Raw genomic sequence first — 21982 nt, forward strand, 5'->3', positions numbered from 1 at the left:
CACTGCAATGAAGTTACGTGAAAATCTCCTAGTCCTCACACTCCGGTGCCTATTCGGGCATACTGAAGGGGAATTTAGCATGGCCGATCCACCTAACCTGCACTCCTTTGGACTGAGGAAACCCACGCAGACACGGGCGAAAGAGCAAGGTCATGGGATTGATCAAAGGATCCAGCATGTATGGCCCTCTATATGATTATATTAACCAAACTGGAGGCATTAAATGTGGTAGCCAAAAGTTTTGGTCAAGGAGATGGAGTTTTAAGCAAGAAATTAAGAGAAGGGAGGGAGGTAGTTTGATCTTTAAGGAAGAAATTAACAGAGCATGAAGTCCAGTAATTTGAAGTCACTGCTGTCAGTATTGAGGTAAGCAGGATGGGGGGAGGCATTGTGTTTTGTGAATACAATTTACAGATTGACTTCTCTTGAATGCAGAAACATTGAAGATACTTAAAATAGATTATAGATTTTTTTTAAATGTAGAATTCATTACGAGAAATCCTCAAAAGCACCCCAGATTAGGATTTCAAAGTCATTGATTTTCTTATAAGTTTTGGACTGCATCCAAGAGAAAGTTACTTACAATGCACGGTTTAATGTCTAATTGTAACTCGACCTATGCATATTTACCATGACTGACTGCATGGCATTACAAGGGAACCTGTTTTTCAATTCGCCATGGGAAATGTTAGTTAAAAATAGACACCTTGTGCACTATATAAATAGATGTGGAGATTACTCAGTGTGGATGAAGGAAATCACTGAATTTGCAGCTCATGAACACTAAAATAATATTACCATCTAGAGATTTTTCAGTTAGATTTTCTCAGTTTTGTTGTTTGATTGATGTTAAGATTTTTGCTGGCTCCTTCTGAATGTCTTAGCAGCTTCCTTATTACACATGGTTCCTGTATTCTAATTCAAAATGCATTGAATGCTCAACCCATCTCAGAACATTTATCATAAAGTGAGCCACCTCTATCTGCATTACGCATAATGCATGTTGGTGGTGCAATGATGTTGTTACAAGGTTATATAATGTTAAATTACAGAAGATTCTTGCTGCTGTGTGTTGGCTTTGTCAGCATGCATTGCCACATCGTAGCCACTAGACTACGTAGTATCGTGTTGTCACGGTGTGGACAATGACTTAAATTTGGGAGTGTTATAATGTATGGAATAATGAAATGGAAAGTACGGTCCAAAAAAAATCTTTCTCTTACCCGCTCCCCTCTCCCCGCTCTCCTGATGTGGAGTCTGTCTTGTATGAGCATTAGTGAAGACTTTGCCCTTCTGACTTGGTTCACCCCAAATCAGGTGTGTCTGAAATAGCCCTTTTCCTCTGAGTTTCTGCACATGTGGGAAATATTTTTCCGTCAATAGCTGTTGTGATTATTTGCAGTGGACCAGTCGGGTTAGCCTTGTGCTATCCCAGTTACACCCTCCCTGAATTGCTGCTTTGAAACCTCCTTGGTATGCCCATCATTTGCTTTTAAAAAAATCAAACAACAGGAGAATGAATAACCTTCTATTTCTCTGAACCCTGTGTGGTTGAAATATTCCAGCCATCTTCTGGCTATGGATACTTGTGTGTTCATCCACAGCTCCTAGGTGGAGGCAACTTTGTTTTATGTAATGGTAGTCTTTTATTCGGCTGTCATGCACTGTTTCTGTTGAGTAGCCAGTTTATCTCTTACCGTTTATGTGTGCCTCATTCATCTTGATTCAGTGAAGTTAATACATCAACCTATCTCTATCAGTGCTCACAGTTGAAGTGACCACCAGATTTGCACTGCAAAATTTGAAAGGAGACCAGTGGTGAATATTCTTATGGTCCACTTCACTACATTGAAAACCCATGATCTGATGGTTTTCACATTTTTTACTTTTAAGAAATGACCTCTTCGCTTGCCTTTTCAGGAGGGCTGAGTAGCTGGCTCACTGAGCAGTTTGTACATAAGACAGCATGAGGCATCAAGTCTCTTAATGGTTTGGTGGCTTGCTTGTGCTCATGAGGTTATGAAATGATCGAAGTGAGTACCTATTTGAATGTATTTCTAGGAATCTATCCATTAATTTTAAATGGCAGTGTTTGTAGTCTATTATAGCTTTGCTTTCCAGATACATTTGTTATGTGTCTTTGAGTTGGGAATCTATTTCCTAAATTATTTCATAGTCTGTGATCGTTTCAGAGTTCAGATAGTAGGCTGCAAGGGTAGTACATTTTACCATATTATCATCTTTGCGACCTACCATACTGATATGAGAAAACAGTATATATTTTTCAATGTAAAACTCAATATCATCTCCTGTTTTAAAATTTGGAACAAAAGTTGATTTAATTAAATGATGATACCCATATTCAGAAGGTTTAAGACACAGCATTAGAATTGGATATTTTTGAGGTGCCTTGGCACATTGAAAATGGTTTTGTTAAAGCACAAAAGGTAGTGCATTAGTCCCCATTTGAACCTTCATCTGTACTATTCACATTGGTTAGGCAGGGCTCAAATTGAGGCTTCTGCCTTTTATCAGAGCTGATTTATGGCACCCTGTATGCAATTGTAACATAGCAAAACATGAGGATGTGACAATTAACATTACCTGCAAATTTGATCATTGAGATTTTACCATTTTACTTTAATTTTTATAATGTTCAAAAGTTCAAATAGGCTGCAGTAATAAACTTTTATCAATTTTCAATGTCAGTAATTTAGACAGAGATTCAAGTATAAACATCTTGGGAATCTAGTTTATTAATTAATATAATCAAGGTTCTGCTATAATCTCCAGAAAGGTGGTTAACTTTTCAGGATTAACTTTTCAAAAGATTAAAAATTTTGTATCTATGCAAATTGATCAACCCTACTTCTGAACTAATGTACCATCTATAATTAGGCTTCAACAGCTCGGTGAAGTAGACTCAATTTTCTTTTCCTTTTAATGATACTGTACTTTGAAAGTTGATGATTTTTTAAATGTTCACAACACTAAAAATAATTCTGAGTCTCAACAATTAGAAATGTGAAATGTGAACATTCTGCCAAATTGCCATGCCAATCACCTTATTGAACTAATCAGGAAGGAGAGCTATAAATAATCTGCACAATTAACATGTATTATTGTCTCCAATGTAGTTTAATCAGGAATTTTAAATATTCAGCAGTTAAAACCCTGGCAGGGTTACCGTTTGACAGTGAGTTCGAAAAGTTTTTTTAAACTGCTCGTTATCAAACTGATTAGAAGTGATGATTTTTTTAAAAAAGGCCCAGAAGAGCTTCGTCTTCACATTTTTCTCTTGTGTAGCATACTCAGACTAATGACAAACTGCTGATAGATTGCATTGGGCTATTGAGCTCAACTGAAGTAAGTTGTATGTTTACATCTTGTATCTCAAGTTGTCACATGGTGCAGAGTTGGGCAAAAGGTGTGGGTTTCCAGAATCCTGCGAATTTTTGTACCACAATAACAGTTATAAATGGAGGGGACTTGTATTTTCCCAGTAAAATGGCTGAAATTATGAAATAAGATCTCAAACATGCTGGTTACATTTTTTTTATATTCTTTCATGGGAAGTGGGCATTGGTGGCAAGGCCAGCGTTTTCTGCCCATCCCCAGTTGTCCTTGAAAATGTGTTGGTGAACCTCTGCAGTCTGTGGCATAGACATGCCCACAGTGTTTTTTAATTGTTTTTATTCCAATTCAATCAAATCAAGTCCAATTCAGAGTCTCAACAAGTTGAGACATTCCCGATCCAAGTTGACAAGACAAGGCTCTCTACATGATCCAAGCCTAACTTAACTTTGACCCAGTGACAGTGAAGGAATAGTAATAAAGCTTCAAGTCAGGAAGGTGTGCAGTTGGAAAGGAACTCAAAGCTGGTGGTGTTCCCATTGCAAGTGCTGTCCTTGCCCTTCAAGGTATCTGAGGTTGTGGGTTTGGAAGATGCTGTAGAATGAGAATTGGTGAGTGTTTGCAGTGTGTTTTATATGTAGTGCACACTGCTGCCACTGTGTATTGATGTTAGAGGGAGTGAATGTTCACGTTAGTGCTGGTCAGGTGGACTGCTTTGTCTTTTGATATTGTTTGAGTGTTATAGTTGCACTCATCCAGGCAAATGGAGAATTGTCACCACACTCCTGACTTGTGTCTTGTGGCTGGTGGACAGGAGGTGAGTTATCTGCTTCAAAATTCCCAGTCAATGACCTGTTCTTGCACATGCAGTTCTTAGGTCGCTTGTTCAGTTTCTGGTTAATAGTAACCCCAGAACGATGTTAGTGGGGGATTCAACAATAGTAATGCCATTGAATGTCAAGGGGAGATGGGTTAGAATTTCTCTTGTTGGAGATGGTCATTGTGCGGCGCAAACATTATTTGCCACTTATCAGTCCAAGCTTGAATATCGCTGAGTCTTGCTGCATATGGAATGCTTCAGTATCTGGGCAGTTGCAAATGATGCCGAACATTGTGCAGTTATCTGCAGTGAGGTCCTGGGACTGAGATAATTGGCCTCCAACAACCATGAGAGATTTTTCCCCCTGACACATTGACTCTAGTTTTGCTAAGAGTGTTTGATGCCACACTCGCTCAGATGCAGCTTTGATATCAAAGACAGTCACTCACCTACCCTTTTGAGTTCAGCTCTTTTGGTCATATTGGGTCATCAGACCTAATATCTTCTACGTGGTTTTGTCATAGTCATCGAGTCATACAGCACAGAAAGAAGTTCTTTGGCCCATTGTGTCTTTGCTAGCCATTAAGCACCTATCATTTCTAATCCCATTTTTCATTTGTCCGTAGTCTTATATGCTATGGCATTTCGTGTGCTCATCCAAATGCTTCTCAAGTGTTATGACAGTTCCCTCCTCTACCCCTTCGTAAGAATAGGATAAGGCACTTGACTCATCCATTGACAGTTCCGACGTGCCACAGTGAAAAATCGCACCGACCTCTTCAGACAACAAGTATGGGACACGACCAACATCCAGTTCTTCCCCGGAGAGGAGAAGCTACGACATCATCTTCAGAGCCTTCACATTGTCATCGATGAAGACGAACATCTCGCCAAGGCCATCCCCACACCCCCACCACTTGCCTTCAAACAACCGCAGAACCTCAAACAAACCATTGTCTGCAGCAAACTATCCAGCCTTCAGGAGAACAGTGACCACGACACCACACAACCCTACCACAGCAACCTCTGCAGTTCATGCCAAATCATTGACACGGATGCCATCATCTCACATGAGAACACCATCCACCAGGTACACAGCACATACTCATGCGACTTGGAAAATGTTGTCTATCTGTTATGCTGCAGGAAAGGAACATGGTATGTTCTCATCAATGAGACTATGCAGATGCTACGACAAAGGATGAGTGGACACCGTTCAACAGTCACCAGGCAAGAGTGTTCCCTTCTTGTCGGGGAACACTTCAGCAGTCAAGGGCATTCAGCTTCTGATCTTTGGGTAAGCGTTCTCCAAGGCGGCCTTCACGATATACGACAACACAGAATCACCGAGCAGAAACTGATAGCCAAGTTCTGCACACATGAGGACGGTCCCAACCAGGATCTTGGGTTCATGTCACACTACCTGCAACCCTCACGATTTGCCGGGACTTGCAAAATCTTCCTATCTGTCCTGGCTTGAGACAATTCAACCTTTGCTTAACCCCACCCCCCTCTTTCCACTCGCATTGTCTGTACTTCATTGTAAAGACTCGCATTCCAACCATTCTCTTGCAGTTTAGTCTGTATCTATATATGCCTTGTTTGTGAACCTAATTCTCCACTCACCTGATGAAGGAGCAGCACTCGGAAAGCTTGTGCTACCAAATAAACCTGCTGGACTTTATCCTGGTTTTGTGAGACTTCTCACTGTGACCACCCTTTTAGGGAATGAGTTCCAGATTCCCACCATCCTCTGGGTGAAAAAGATTTTCCTATAATTCCTGCCCATTTCTGTAAACCTATGCCCCCCTGGTTATTGACCTCTCTCCTTATCTACTCTATGTCCTTCATAATTTTATACACCTCAATCTGGAGCTCCATTGTTTTACAATGCTGGAGTGAGTGCTTGGGATGATTTGTTACGTTAAATGCACTTTGTAAAATAAATTGAATAATTATCACTGATCAGGTCATTAAAAGGATACTTGAAATAACTTGGCATAACTTTCTATGGTGTGTATAGTCAGGATTAAAGATGGGAATGCAGAATACTTGGAAGTGCATGATAAAGTAGGACCTTGTCAGCATGGCTTTGTCAAGGGGAGGTCATGCCTGACAGATCTGTTAAGAGTTCTTTGAGGAGGTAACGAGGAAGTCAGATAAAAGAGAACCAGTGGATGTGATTTATTTAGATTTCCAGAAGACCTTTGACAAGGCGCTGCATAGGATATAGTTAAATAAGTTAAGTGCCCATTGTGTTAAGGATAAGATCCTAGCATGGATAGAGGATTGGCTGACTGGCAGAAGGCAGAGAGTGAGGATAAAGGGGTCTTTTTCAGGATGGCAGCTGGTGACTAGTGGTGTGCCTCAGGGATCAGTGCTGGGACCACAACTTTTCACAACATACATTAACGATTTGGAGGAAGAAACTGAAGGCACTGTTGCAAAGTTTGCAGATGAAAAGATCTGTAGAAGGGCAGTTGGTATTGAGGAAGCAGCGGGGGCTGCAGAAGGACTTGGACAGGTTAGGAGAGTGGGCAAAGCAGTGGCAGATGGAATACAATGTGGAAAAGAGTGAGGTTATGCACTTTGGAAGGAGGAATGGAGGCATAGATTATTTTCTAAATGGGAAAATGCTTAGGAAATCAGAAAGGGACTCGGGAGTCATTGTTCAAGATGCTGTTAAGGTTAACATGCAGGTTCAGTAGATAGTTAGGAAGGCAAATGCAATGTTAGCATTCATGTCGAGAGGGCTAAAATACAAGAGTGCGGATGTATTTCTGAGGCGGTATAAGGCTCTGGTCAGACTCCATTTGGGGTATTGTGAGAAGTTTTGGGTTCCATGAGATGTGCTGGCCTTGGGAAGGATCCAAAGGAGATTCACAAGAACGATCCCTGGAATGAAGAGCTTGTCAGTTGAGGACTCTGGGTCTATACTCGGAGTTTAGAAGGATGAGGGGGAATCTTATTGAAACTTACATGATACTGCAAGGCCTGGATAGAATGGATGTGGAGAGGATGTTTCCACTAGTAGGAAAAACCAGAACCAGAGGGCACAACTTCAGGCTAAAAGAGATGATCCTTTAAAATGGAGACGAGGAGGAATTTCTTCAGCCAGAGAGTAGTGAATCTATGGAACTCTTTGCTGCAGAAGGTTGTGGAGGCCAGGTCATGGAGTGTCTTTAAGACAGAGATAGATATGTACTTGACTAATAAGGGGATCAGGGGTTATGGGGAAAAGGCAGGAAAATGAGGATGAGAAAAATATCAGTCACAATTGAATGGTGGAGCAGACTCTGGGCTGAGTGGCCTAATTCTGCTCCTGTATCTTATGGTCTTATGGTATACTTTATTGGGAAGCCTGAGATGAGATACCATGTTCACAAGTGCAGAGTGGAACTCCACCAGCAACTATTCTTTTTCTGTATTTAATCATGCATCTGCTTTTGCGAAGCTGCTGTGGTATTTGCAAATAAATGGTAGTCAGTGTTTTTAGCCACACCATTACTTTGACAGTATCTCTTGGGTTAATGTATTGTTGGTACATTAGTTGTATTTCACCATGTTTCTATTGCTTGGGGCAACACGGTGTCACAGTGATTAGCACTGCTAGCTCACAGCACCAAGGACACGGGTTCAATTCCCAGCTTGGGTCACTGTCTGTGTGGAATTTGCATGTTCTCCCTATGTCTGCCTGGGTTTTCTCTCAGGGTCTGGTTTCCCCCCACAGTCCAAGGACGTGCTGGTTAGGTGGATTGGCCATGCTAAATTCTCCCTCAGTGTACCCAAACAGGCGCCGGAGTGTGGCAACTAGGGGATTTTCACAGAAACTTCACTGCATTGTTAATGTAAACCTCCTTGGACAAATAAATTAACTTCAACCTTTTTTTCCCTAGTGGTCACAAGGTTAATAATTGTTGACCCTCCCACTAAATTATAGAGAGGCTTTAAGGACAGAAGAGCGAGATCCAGCATGTCAGTTTCTGCTGCCTCTCTTTTTCACGAGGTTCTTCACTGAATCTCCTATATCACAGCACAAAATTAGTAACAATTAGACGTACATTGGTTGCACAGAGAGTGCAGTGTTCTAAGTCAGCAAAAACATATAATCTTCAGAATCTCTTTGCCAATTTGTGCACCACAATGATAATTATATGTAGAGGGTGGAGGTTGAGCAAATAATGCCAATGTTAGTTCACCCAACGTAGGTGTAGTTTTCCCATTATTTGAAAAAATTCAGCCCAAGACCAAGAGGATGGTAATGTGTGGAATGGAACAAAATTCTTCTGATGTTGGCGTTCTTCCAAAGCACATTATAAAGGGCTCCAGTCCTCAGTACTAATATTCTCCATTGCCTATAATGAGCCTGCCAAGTATTAAAACTAGCATAAAAGAGGCCCCAAACCTCAAGATGGGGCAACACGTCGAGACTTAAATTTAGTGCAGTATGCAGCAAGAACTGGAGAACAAAACCCACAACATGTTTTTGAAAAAAGTGGCCAGTGAACAGATAAAGGAAATACAATAAATAGTAATTAAGATGGCTTTTCATAAGTTATCTCAAAAGGCTTGCAAGTTAAGTATACAACAACTTATATTTATCTCATATCTTTAATGAATAAAATGCCTCAAGTCATTTCACATGGGCATTGCAAAACAAAATTAGACATGCCACATATGGTAATATTAGTGCAGATGGCCAAAAGCAAGGTTGAAGAGGATGGTTTTAAGCAGTGTCTTAAAGGAAGGGAGAGAGGCAGTGAGGCATGTGGAAGGGATTCCTTAGCTTAGGGTTTAGGCAGTTGAAAGCAAAGCCCTTCCCCTTCCCCTCCTTTTTGTGCTGTGATGTAGGAGATTCAGTGAAGAACCTCGTGAAAAAGAGAGGCGGCAGAAACTGACATGCTGGACCTTGCTCTTCTGTCCTTAAAGCCTCTCTATAATTTAATGGGAGGGGCAACAATTATTAACCTTGTAACCACGAGGGAAAAAAAAGGTTAAAGTTAATTTATTTGTCCAAGGAGGTTTCAAAGCCAGGATGAGAATTTTAAAATCAAGGTATTGCTTGATCGTAAGCCAATGTAGACCAACAAACACAGATATGATGGGCAGCAGGACTTGATGCAAGTAAGAACATGGGTTTATAAATCAATTTTTACAGGTTGTGCTAATCCAGCATTTATTGCCCACCCCTAATTGTGTTGGACAAAGTGGTAGAAAGATGCTTTCTTGAATTGCTGCATCCCATACACCCACGGTGCTATTAGGGAGGGAGTTCTGGATTTTGACCCAATGACAGTGAAGGAATAATGATACATATCCAAGTCAGGATGTTTGGTAGGTGCTGCCTAAAGAGTCTTAGTAAGTTCCTGTAGTGCATTTCATAGAGCACATTGCTGCCACTGTTTGTTGGTGGGCACTGTTCATTAGTGTGGAAGGGATGCCAATCAAATGGACTGCTTTGTCCTAGACAGTGTCGACCTTCATGAGTGTTTTTAGAACTGCCCTTTTCTAGGCAAGTGGTGAGTATTCCATTACATCTGAACTGTGCTTTGCAGGCTTTGGAGAGTCAGGAAATGAGTTACTCATTATTGGACTCCCAGCCTGTGACCTGCTCTTTTGGCCACAGTATTTATATGGCTAGCCTAGTACACTTCCTGGCTAATGGTAAATCCCAAAATGTTGATAGTGGAGGATTCAGCAATGGCAATGTCATTAGGTGATGGTTAGATTCTCTCTTGGGGCTGGTCATTCATTACCTGGCACTTTCATGGCATGGATGTTACTTGCCACTTGTCGGTCCAAGCCCGGATAATATTGAGGTCATGTTGCATTTGGATATGGTATCTGAGGAGTCACGAATTGTGCTGAACATTGTGCAATTATTAGCAAACATCCCAATTTCTGACCTTACAATGTGAGGAAGGCCATGGATGAAGCAGCTAAAGATGGTTGGGACTAGCAGTGTTGGATGACCTCAAGTTTACAGAAATTTGAATGTGGGACCTCACTCAGGCCTATTTTAGAATTGTCAAATGTAGAAGTAACAAAGCATGAATGGGTTTCTGCAGCAGCTGAACTGAGACAGAGGAAAGTTGGGTGATGTTACAAAGGTGGAAATCACCACTGTTAGTGCAGAAATGTGGTTTGATATTTATCTCGGTCAGATATAACATCAGGGTTAGGAACAGTCTGTTTTAGTCTCAGATGGTTATATAAGCAAAAAGATTGGGTGAATGAGAGAAAGGTTGCAAGTGTGTATTCTGTAGATCAGTGTGAGGTACATTACTGATCTTGTATTTAGTTGATTTAGACTTCGCTATAGGGCAACATAATTTGTCAGTGAGTGCAAAAACAGGCTTGGCAAACAATGAAGGGTCTCTAAAGTCTTTATGAGGGTATAGATATATTAGAGGAATAGGTAAATAGTTAATGGATGCAATTTAATAAACATGCTTATGGTGTAGTGCATTTTCAAAGATAAAACAAACGTTAGTATATATTTGAAAGATGTGATGAACAGAGACAGCAAATTGGTTACTCAATCCATGAAAGTTTACCTACAGGGAAATAAAGCTATTTAAAAACCAGTAACACCTTTGGCTTTTATAAATAGGGACAGAATGTACAAGAATAAAAAGGTTATTTATTTTTTACAAAATATTTAGAACACAAAGTACTCTACTGCATGCCATTTAAGATAGGCTATTAAACGTCATATAGTCTAGCATTCAATAGGATTATGTCATTGATAGAAAATGTTAATTATAAGGGAACTTGCAAAATTGGGACCAGCTTCAGTAGAGTGAAAATGTTTGAGAGAAATGAATTTAAAACAATGGTTTGATTTCTATTTTAGGGTTGATGGTGAACCAGGGAAGGCAGTAATAAAGGTCTAATTTAAAATTCTCATTAGGATTTTGAAAAGGGAGGTTAGCAGAGATGTCTTTATGCATATAGTCAGTGAGTCATACATTGCTTTGTTTTAGGAACTGGTTGAGCAGGGACCGTTTCTATCTTTTAAGGGAAAACGTGGTAAATATTTGAAGCTCGTGGGCTTCGGAGATAAATATTAAATATTTCCAGTAAGGATCTTTGCATTGTCACAACATTTCTTGTGCTATATACTTCTGCGGTTCAATCAGTGGAACACTCTAGTCAAGTAAGGAGCTCAGCATGCAGAATTGAGCAGAAGGATAGGGAAAGGACAAAAAAAACCTAGTGAAACAGCCAATTATAATCCTGTTCTTTCATTCTTGGGATGTTCCCCCTGCAACATTCAGAACCATAGCCACCTGGTGAGACTAATGGCTCATGTCCTTATTTATCTGTGCATTTTACATCGGCTCCATGTGAGGGGCTGGTGCACATTTAAGATCAAATATCCAGAGGTTGCTGAGTGAGTTGTGCTGCTTGGCCATTAGCTTTGTGAAAATAGTGCTTGTCTGCCTGAAATACATTGACTGCATGAAGTTGTTATATTTGCTCAGTTATTACAAACTAAACTTGCCTTTGAAGTTAAGACTTATTCATTCCAGTCTAAATATCTCATTAACAGTGTGATAAATGTCAACTATTGCAAATCAGTTTCTAGCACTCAAAGAAATCCTAACTTGCCTTAAAAGCAAATCCTTTTGATAAGAAATCTGCTGTAACTTCACAAAAAATGCAAAAATCTTACTAGTTGGCTGCCTCATTCTCTTTTGAAAGCAGAAATGTTGCTAATCTAATCAACAATCTTTCATAACAGAAGAAATTCCAACCTGACCTCGAATATGTTAATAGCACAGCTGGTTACGCTGTTAAGTAGCTGCCTTCCCACCACCAACTATTCCAAATTCTGCGGTACAGCTCTGCACAATTGTCCCATCCATATGGAGAGAATCATGTTGATCATAGTAGGAGACCCAAGCAATGTCCCATTATCGTGCCTTGATAGGCCACCAACTAACTTGACACACTCCAAGCAGGCAGCCTGCTGAGTCCATGTGTCGCAACAATCTATGCTTTGTATGAAGTCATGTGTGCTGTCACAGTGCCCTTCACATTTAAAAGAAAATTGCTAAACTATTTAAGCTATAATATATTGAGTAAAATACACTTCACTTGCTGACATATATTCACTTGGGATAATTGCACCTTCCACAATTTAATCTGTATTAAATTTGAAACCTGTATAACTTGAAAGCATAAAACCGTGTTAATGAGAAACATCACACTGTTACCTCCAAAGGTGAATGACTTGTTGCAATTATTTTGCTTGAGTAAAATTTGATTTTAAGTGTGTAACAATTTTAAAGTCACTTAACTTCTGAGTACAATTTTTGGATCAATCCTTTTCTCCCTCTAGTCTGGCCAAACCAAACTTCGAAACCAAACTTCCTAAATTGACTGCTTGGCTGTAAATTTATGAAATAGCTATAAAAAACAAAGGAATGACTGGGAACTGAACATTACTGTTCAGTGCTGGGGCCTCAGCTATTTACCATTTATATAGATGATCTGGAGGAGGGAACCGAGTGTATGGTGTCGAAATTTGCTGATGACACCAAGATTGGTGGAACGGCAAATTGCACGGAGGGTGTGGAGAGTCTGCAGAAGGATCTAGATAGGCTGGGCGAATGGGCCAGGAACTGGCAAATGGAATTTAATGTTGGCAAGTGCGAGGTGGTCCACTTTGGTAGGAATAATGGTAGGAAGGATTATTACTTGCGTGGAGAAAAACTGCAGCAGGCGACAGTGCAGAGGGACCTCGGGGTCCTTGTGCATGAGTCGCAAAAACCCAGCTTGCAGGTACAGCAGGTGGTCAGGAAGGTGAATGGAATGCTGGCCTTCATAGCGAGGGGGATTGAATATAAAAGTAGGGAGGTCTTGCTGCGGCTGTATAGGGCATTGGTGAGACCGCAGCTGGAGTACTGTGTGCAGTTTTGGGCGCCGTACTTACGCAAGGATATTTTGGCCTTGGAGGGAGTGCAGAGGAGGTTTACTAGGTTGATGCCGGAGTTGAGGGGGTTGAGCTATGAGGAGAGGCTGAATAAACTAGGCTTGTACTCGTTAGAGTTTAGAAGAATGAGGGGAGATCTCATTGAGACGTATAAGATGATGAATGGGATGGATAGGATAGAGGTGGAGAGGCTCTTCCCGCTCAGAAAGGACAGTAGGACTAGGGGGCACAGCCTCAAGATAAAGGGGGGGGGGGCGGTTTAGAACGGAGTTGAGGAGGAACTTCTTCACTCAAAGGGTGGTGAATCTCTGGAATTCTCTGCCCATTGGGGTGGTGGAGGCTGCCTCGCTAAATATTTTTAAGATGCGGGTTGATGGGTTTTTGATAAGAGAGGGGATTAAGGGTTATGGGGAGAGGGCGGGAATGTGGAACTGAGCCACGACAGATCAGCCATGATCTTATTGAATGGCGGGGCAGGCTCGAAGGGCCAGATGGCCTACTCCTGCTCCTATTTCTTATGTTCTTATGTATTACTGCATTAGATAAGATTGATTTTTATGTGGTGCGATTTAATCAGTTTTTGTAACTTTGGCCATCTGATCAAAACAGACATTTTGTTTACAGAGAATACATTTATATTGCTCATTTTTTCTTTGTATCCTCTATGACTGCCTCTTCAACTGTTTGCCATGTTTATATCTCGTTAACCTCACACAGGACCCTTACCAGCAGACTGAACAAACCCTGCAGCAACATTAACAATATTAGATAGGATAAAAAATGATAAAGGACAGGTACATAAGCTGGCAGTACTTAAAAGTAAAATACTATCTGCTATGTATACCAATATTTATATATATTTTTTCAAAAGTTATTATTTTAACTGCATTCTAAAGAACTTAATAGTAGCTGTGTATAGAGCAATTAGAACAAATCTCTTTTCAGTTGGTCCAGAAATTGGCCTTCAAATGACACATCAGCCTCCAAAAAGTTAATTGTGTCATTTATTCACTGTTTGACATGCAACCAACCTGGGAAAGTGCGCATTAGCACTGTGTATTAATTCTTTGTTCTAGCAAACATTGGATTATCCGCAGAGGAAATGGTCACTCCTTTCATAACTTGAATGAAAAAGATATTAGATGAGCAGAAAATGTGAAATAAATGTCTTCTCTTGTATTTGGAGAATGCATTATGTTGCATGTGATTGTGAAAGTTGGCACTTAAGATCCAAAAATTCTATGAAGCAAAGCAAGAAGGAAATGCACTCCACTATAGAATTATGTTACCTGCTCTCATGTTTCCTTTGTCCCTTTCTTCCTTTATTACACGTAGGAAATTTCCCTGTTCCATGACCGAGCTGATCTTTTCCTGTCCATCGTTTTCAAATAGATTAATTAATCAAATAGATAACTAAAAAAGCTAAATAAATAGGATTCATTTCTACAGATATTGCGGCATGGTTAGCACTGCTGCCTCACAGTGCCAGGGACCTGGGTTTGAACCCAGTTTGGGTCACTGTCTGTGTTGGACTTTGCACATTCTCCCCGTGTCCATAGGGGTTTCCTCCAGGTGCTCCAGTTTCCTTTCACAGTCCAAGGATGTGTGGGTTAGGTGGATTGGCCATTTAAATTGCCCCTTTCTGTCAGAAGGGCTAGCTAGGGTAAATGCATGGGGTTGTGGGGATAGGGTCTGGATGGGATTGTGGGAATGGGCCGAATGGCCTCTTTCTGCACTGTAGGATTTTATGATTCTATGAAATCCTGCAGTGTGAAAGAAGAAGGTATTCTTTGGGATGAATGTGCACGAGAAACATGCATTTGTTGAATGTCCAGTGACTAAATTGATAAAATTCCAAAAGGTTTTGATATTTTTTGAAGGTTTATGATATTTCAATTTCTATTTTCCTCTTTTAAGACACTCATTAAAACCTACTTTATTTTAACAAAGCTTTTGATCTCCTGCCAAATATCTCCTTATGTGGCTAGGTATCGCATTTTGTATTCTCATGTCTCTGTGACACTTTGGGATGTTTTATTACAATAATTGTGTAATGTGAATACACATTGTTGATGTGCATGTGTTTCTTAGCTAACCAACACGTGTAACATTTGGATTGCTTTAAGTTGCTGTATATGCCATCTGGACATTAAGGCACAAACCTCAGATGGTCTAACATTACAGTGAAATTGAGTGGTGTGATGTAACTAACACCAAGCTGCAATGATATAGGTTAGAGGAAACAATACCAATGTTTGCACACATTGAAACAAAAGTGTTGTACAAACCCTCTGATGTCAAATGTATTTGATTAGTATTAGATTTCAGAATGGCATATGCTTCAAATTTGTATTGGCTGTTTTACTTGCACACACTGGTGGTGTGTAAACATTTGGCAGAGTTTTGAAAATACTTAATGTCTCAGATAAATGCGGCTGTAGAAATATACTTGGTTAATATTAATACTAATTAATGACCAAATAAATACTAACATGTGATGAGTAGTTAGTCTTCTATAAATATTTTTTGTTTTTGGCAGCAAATTCTTCACTTTGGGCATCAAGTGCCAATATATAACAACAATAGAAGCCCAAAATGAAACCTCTACTATCTAACCACAATGAAGTATTTTCTCACTAGCTGCTGCAAAAGTATTTCTCTGCCTCCTGGATTACCCACCTGTCCAGCTTTTTGGGATAATATTGACAATTTAGCTCATTTCAGTTCATAACTAGCAAAAAGAGGAAACAAAAATACTGCTTTCATAGGTAAAACAAAATCTGAGCATATCAAATTGTTTGATTTTGTGATGTTGAATAGACCTGTTAGTCATAAAGCCAACATCCTTTTTTTAACCTTACTAGCCTGCATAAAAATGAGTTTGTGTGGTCCATGTCTTTCTCAAAGTAAATTAGGTTTTTTAGGTACATAGCCCTAATCTTTTGCTTTTTAAAATTTAGCTTCATTCAGAATGATAACATGCAACTAAAGAGGAAGCCTAATCTAAAAAGTATAAATCACATTTTTATGCTGTTCACGTAAGCACAGTTGCATATGGTGGAGGATTTGGAGAATGCAGACAACTGGGGTATATGGTACAGACACGGACCACTTGGCCCACCATTACGTGCTAATGTGTATATGGCACTCCAAATCCCCCCACCCCCACTTTCCCTAATCTAAATCATAACCCTCGATTTCTTTCTCAATCATATGCTTGCCTAAGCTCCCTAAAATGCATATTGTATGACTCACTTCAGATATTCCAGTAGCAATGAGTTCCACATTCTCATGACTTTAGGCAAAGAGGTTTCTTCTGAAATCTGTATTGTATTTTTTATTGACAATCGTACATTGATGGCCTTTGGTTGTGCTGTTCAGCACATGTTGGACATCCTTTCTGTATCCACTCAATTGAAATTTTCTATAATTTTAAAAGATCTCTGTTAGGTCACCCCACTAGCACTTAGCAAGAAAAAAGAGACACAACCTGTTCATCTTTTCCTGAAATACATTTCTGGTATCATCCTTTTAAATTCACTTTGCACCTTCTCCAGTATCTCTATATCTTTGTTACAGTAAGGCGATTATGCCCAAGATTTAATCCAAGTTTAGTACAGCTTCCCTTCCTTTCAATGATATATCCTTCTAAAAACAAAGCACAACTTGGTTTCCTTTTCTCATGGCATTACTAACATGTGGCACAACTTTTATTGGCTGGTAAACTTGTATTCCAGGATTCCTTTATTCCTCTACCCCAGCTTATTGTGAGGAATAGCAGCAAGTGGAAAAATCTCTGTACCTCAGTTTTATTCTGCCAACATTAGCAAACAAAGTAAACCAATGACTTAATTGAGGGAGGTTTTATTACTGCTGGGAGACTGACGCAGGACCTCTCCCACAGTTAAATGGGCCCAGCTGATTTGGTTCCCACTGTAACAAGCTGCAATAGATCCAGCTCCTAGTCTGCTTTACAGATGTCTCAGAGGCATCCCTGTTCTACTAAAGCAGATGCCACAGGACAGCCAGTGACAGTTTTCTATTCCATAACACACTGAGCTCTGACACAGACACAATAACTTTGGCAGACTTATGGCAAAATTCCTAATTATGCTGATCTGGAAAATGCCACTTTGGCTTTCCTCTAAAGTAGAAAATATTGGCTTGAGTTTTGTATCCTGTGTGCCCCTTGTTAAGACATTTATTAGAGTTTTACTGTGTTTTATTCACCTTGTATTTATAACTGCTCCATTATATTATAATCCCCATAGTGACAGAGAACTTTTGAAAAAAAAGGAACCCCTCCCCCTCACCAAATGCCAACACAAAAAAAACTGGTGGACAAGATTTTAGTTTTTAAAACTTTTACTGTAACATGCCAACTAAAGTTTACATAATTCAAGCTTTAGTAGGTGAAGGATATTCCAAATAAAGATATAAATTTTATTTTTAATGATTGATACAACACAGATATGCCTCAGGTAGTTACAAGTATTCGTATTGCTACCTACTTGGCCTCTGTTTAGGATGTCTTGCATTCTACCCAATTGTTTCAATCCTTGCGTTGCATTCAACAGTATCTACATTCCACCCAAAGCCCCTGGTCATGGTTAACAACGACAAGACACATGTCTACAAACCTTCTCATTCAGGTCTTGACAGTTCTGATGGCACAAAATCCCCAAAGATTCCCTTCTCTAGCAACACTGAGGCAAGAGGAATCCACAATCTCTTGTCCTTACTGTCTGCCACTGTTTGTTACAGCTGGATAACATGCATGGTAACACAAATTCTGGTCTGTTCTCAGAGATCTGCTTTAACACCAGGATCTGTTTTAAGACTGTCAAACAGAAAACTTCTGTTTAGAGGGAACATTGCTTATTTCCTCTCTATACAATTTCTCAGTGTTCTGAACTGTGAAACAGAAAGCACTGGCTGATCCACCCCAGTTGCAATTAGCTTACTGTTTATCCTTTGCTTGTTCACTTTGCATCCCCATGGCAGCCTTATGTTAAATGGGTGTTTCTCGTAACTTAATTATGTCATAATCAGGAAAGCAATTGATTGTGTTTCAGAATATTCCCCAGCTCACTTTGGACTAAAAGCAACATTGCACAAAAAGAAAATAATGCTTCTGAAGGCACTTGAGTCATCACAATCATACGAGATTATGTAATTGTATAAGGAATGAATTCAGGCTTGCACACACAATTAATGATGGATTGACATATAAAACACCCCTTATCAAACTAGCAAGTCAAATGATGCAACATACTGTACTGTATGTTACATACCTGAACAAGGAGACTGTCCATGGGAATGTTGTAAATGTTTTTGCAGTAGAACAGCTAAGAAAACATTGGAGCCAAGGAAAAGTAAGGTTTTGAAGGTTTTTACAATTCTGTGGGTTTATCTCCCTGCAGCTATGAGCCATGCAGCACATTTTCTGTTGTTTCCATTGTAGAAGCCAGGAAGTCTGTCTCCAATATGATAATGTCCCCAGAGCCCAAATTGCAGCTGGGGTTGGGTGGGCCATCTCATGGCCAGACAAAAGCACACGTCTGCCTGACTTCCCCTAGCTGAGCAAGACCATGGAATTTAAGTTTGCGTTCTCATTTAACTTGCCTTTATCTCGATCTACTGATATATACCTATTCTGTTGTCTGATTATGAATTTCTCCATCAAAATAGCGGTAACTTTTGAAATCTTCAAGCCACATATATGACAAACAAGAAAGCATAAAATGAAAGAGTAAACAGAATCAAGTTGTTTGAAAATTATGGCTATGTTTCCAGGATTCAGAGGCTGCATCTGACTTCAGGTAGAATCTTGGGATTCCTTAAAGTGAAAAATACGACGGCCCTGTGGCCGTTGTCCTCAGTAAAATCAGATTATTTGATTCCAAACTAAATCAAACCACAGATTATGACAACACATCTTGCATTTTTGTTGATGCTAGAAAAGGTCCTAAGTCACTTGGTGTAGGTGGAAGGAATAAGCAACTTTGAATCAAAACACAATATTAGAAGTTATCAAAGGCTTGCTCAAAGATATTTTTTTCAGAAGGGTGTTAAAGAAAGGAAAGGAGGCAGTGAGGCTCATGGAGGGAATTCCAGAATGTGGATCCTGGGCAACTAAAACCTGGCTTCCCAACGGTGGGCAAAAGAAGCAAGAGAAATGCATTAGAGAACAGAATTAGAGCAATGAGGAGTAAGGTCAGGAAGAGGGAGAAGGATGCAGGGTTCACTGTACTGTATTGGTTTTATAAATTTGTCTATCCAGTTTTATGAATATTGAACCACAGTGTATATTGGTGGTTACTTGATACATGAGTAATGAATGGTATATTTTATTCTATTTTTCTAGCGTCGTCTTGGAGATGCTGCTAAAAAGGCAATTGGAAAACTTCAAATTAGAACAATCAAGAAAGGCGATAAGGTAATTTTATTTTAAATCAGCCCTCTCAATTTTGTCTGCTTTTCTGCTTGCTAAAACAGGCATCTTGTATTACAATTGACATTGCTAACATTATTAACCAGCTCTACCTTTCCAAATAATAAGTGTTAACCTTGTCAGTGATGCTCACGTTCTACAAACACACAGTTATAAAAATACCTCAAATAATAACAGCTGCCACATCTCTCCATGTTATTCTTTCCATGGATTATTGCAACAATATTTTTCACTGTATGTTAATATATGTGACAAAAATAAATCAAATCAAACATTGCCAGTCTAATGGCCTAAATCAGTTTCCCAAACCTTTACAGCCACGGAACCTTTTTGACCTCTAAAGATTGCAGAAGCATTCTTATTGAGTTGAACCACAAAAAATGATTGTTTCCGTGCAATATGTACAAACGTCCAAAACCTCATTTATAAAAGTCTTTTCTATTTTTTATGTACACATTTACTATAATTAGGAAGTTCTCTGATTAGAAAACTACTTAGATTTTATCTTTTTGTCATTATTAATGGAAGAATGCTGCTGGAATGCTGGAATCATTGGGCACACACGCATTCATGTCTCTGTCACATACACTTTCATCTCTCTCACTCGCACGCTCTCACGCACACACTCCCATCTCTCATACACACTCGCATCTCTCTCTCACACACATCTCTCACTTACACACCATCTCAGGCACTCACATACTCACCTTGCATATGCACATACTCTCATCTCTCATGCACGCTCAGTCACTCACTCAATCTCATCTCTCTGTCACGCGCACACTCTCATCTCACATGCACAAATGATCTCATCTCACATTCACACTTGACCTCATCCCACCCATACTCACACTCCCATCTCTCTCACACACACTCTCATCTCCCTCACACACACTAGCATATCCCTCCCTTACCACTCTCTCACTCACTTCCTCTCACGCACTCTCTCGCCTCTCTCACGCACTCTCTCGCCTCTCTCACGCACTCTCTCGCCTCTCTCACGCACTCTCTCGCCTCTCTCACGCACTCTCTCGCCTCTCTCACGCACTCTCTCGCCTCTCTCACGCACTCTCTCGCCTCTCTCACGCACTCTCTCGCCTCTCTCACGCACTCTCTCGCCTCTCTCACGCACTCTCTCGCCTCTCTCACGCACTCTCTCGCCTCTCTCACGCACTCTCTCGCCTCTCTCACGCACTCTCTCGCCTCTCTCACGCACTCTCTCGCCTCTCTCACGCACTCTCTCGCCTCTCTCACGCACTCTCTCGCCTCTCTCACGCACTCTCTCGCCTCTCTCACGCACTCTCTCGCCTCTCTCACGCACTCTCTCGCCTCTCTCACGCACTCTCTCGCCTCTCTCACGCACTCTCTCGCCTCTCTCACGCACTCTCTCGCCTCTCTCACGCACTCTCTCGCCTCTCTCACGCACTCTCTCGCCTCTCTCACGCACTCTCTCGCCTCTCTCACGCACTCTCTCGCCTCTCTCACGCACTCTCTCGCCTCTCTCACGCACTCTCTCGCCTCTCTCACGCACTCTCTCGCCTCTCTCACGCACTCTCTCGCCTCTCTCACGCACTCTCCCGCCTCTCTCTCGCACTCTCCCGCCTCTCTCACGCACTCTCCCGCCTCTCTCACGCACTCTCCCGCCTCTCTCACGCACTCTCCCGCCTCTCTCACGCACTCTCCCGCCTCTCTCACGCACTCTCCCGCCTCTCTCACGCACTCTCCCGCCTCTCTCACGCACTCTCCCGCCTCTCTCACGCACTCTCCCGCCTCTCTCACGCACTCTCCCGCCTCTCTCACGCACTCTCCCGCCTCTCTCACGCACTCTCCCGCCTCTCTCACGCACTCTCCCGCCTCTCTCACGCACTCTCCCGCCTCTCTCACGCACTCTCCCGCCTCTCTCACGCACTCTCCCGCCTCTCTCACGCACTCTCCCGCCTCTCTCACGCACTCTCCCGCCTCTCTCACGCACTCTCCCGCCTCTCTCACGCACTCTCCCGCCTCTCTCACGCACTCTCCCGCCTCTCTCACGCACTCTCCCGCCTCTCTCACGCACTCTCCCGCCTCTCTCACGCACTCTCCCGCCTCTCTCACGCACTCTCCCGCCTCTCTCACGCACTCTCCCGCCTCTCTCACGCACTCTCCCGCCTCTCTCACGCACTCTCCCGCCTCTCTCACGCACTCTCCCGCCTCTCTCACGCACTCTCCCGCCTCTCTCACGCACTCTCCCGCCTCTCTCACGCACTCTCCCGCCTCTCTCACGCACTCCCCCGCCTCTCTCACGCACTCCCCCGCCTCTCTCACGCACTCCCCCGCCTCTCGCCTCGCCCTCCCCCGCCTCTCGCCTCGCCCTCCCCCTCTCTCGCCTCGCCCTCCCCCTCTCTCGCCTCGCCCTCCCCCTCTCTCGCCTCGC

The 21982-nt window shown here is 41.5% G+C and overlaps 1 protein-coding gene across 2 annotated transcripts in view; it reads left to right on the forward strand.

The window, feature by feature from the left end:
- rnf150a (ring finger protein 150a) overlaps positions 1-21982 on the forward strand; it is a 105223-nt gene that overhangs the window by 48756 nt on the left and 34485 nt on the right. For both annotated transcript variants that reach the window (XM_080194059.1, XM_080194068.1), the window contains exon 3: positions 19483-19554. In XM_080194059.1, coding sequence (XP_080050185.1) covers positions 19483-19554 — 72 coding nt within the window. The remainder of the gene's footprint in view (positions 1-19482; positions 19555-21982) is intronic.

This window comes from Carcharhinus amblyrhynchos, chromosome 1 (genome assembly GCF_965287045.1).
Source record: "Carcharhinus amblyrhynchos chromosome 1, sCarAmb.v2.hapA, whole genome shotgun sequence".
Classification (NCBI taxonomy): domain Eukaryota; kingdom Metazoa; phylum Chordata; class Chondrichthyes; order Carcharhiniformes; family Carcharhinidae; genus Carcharhinus; species Carcharhinus amblyrhynchos.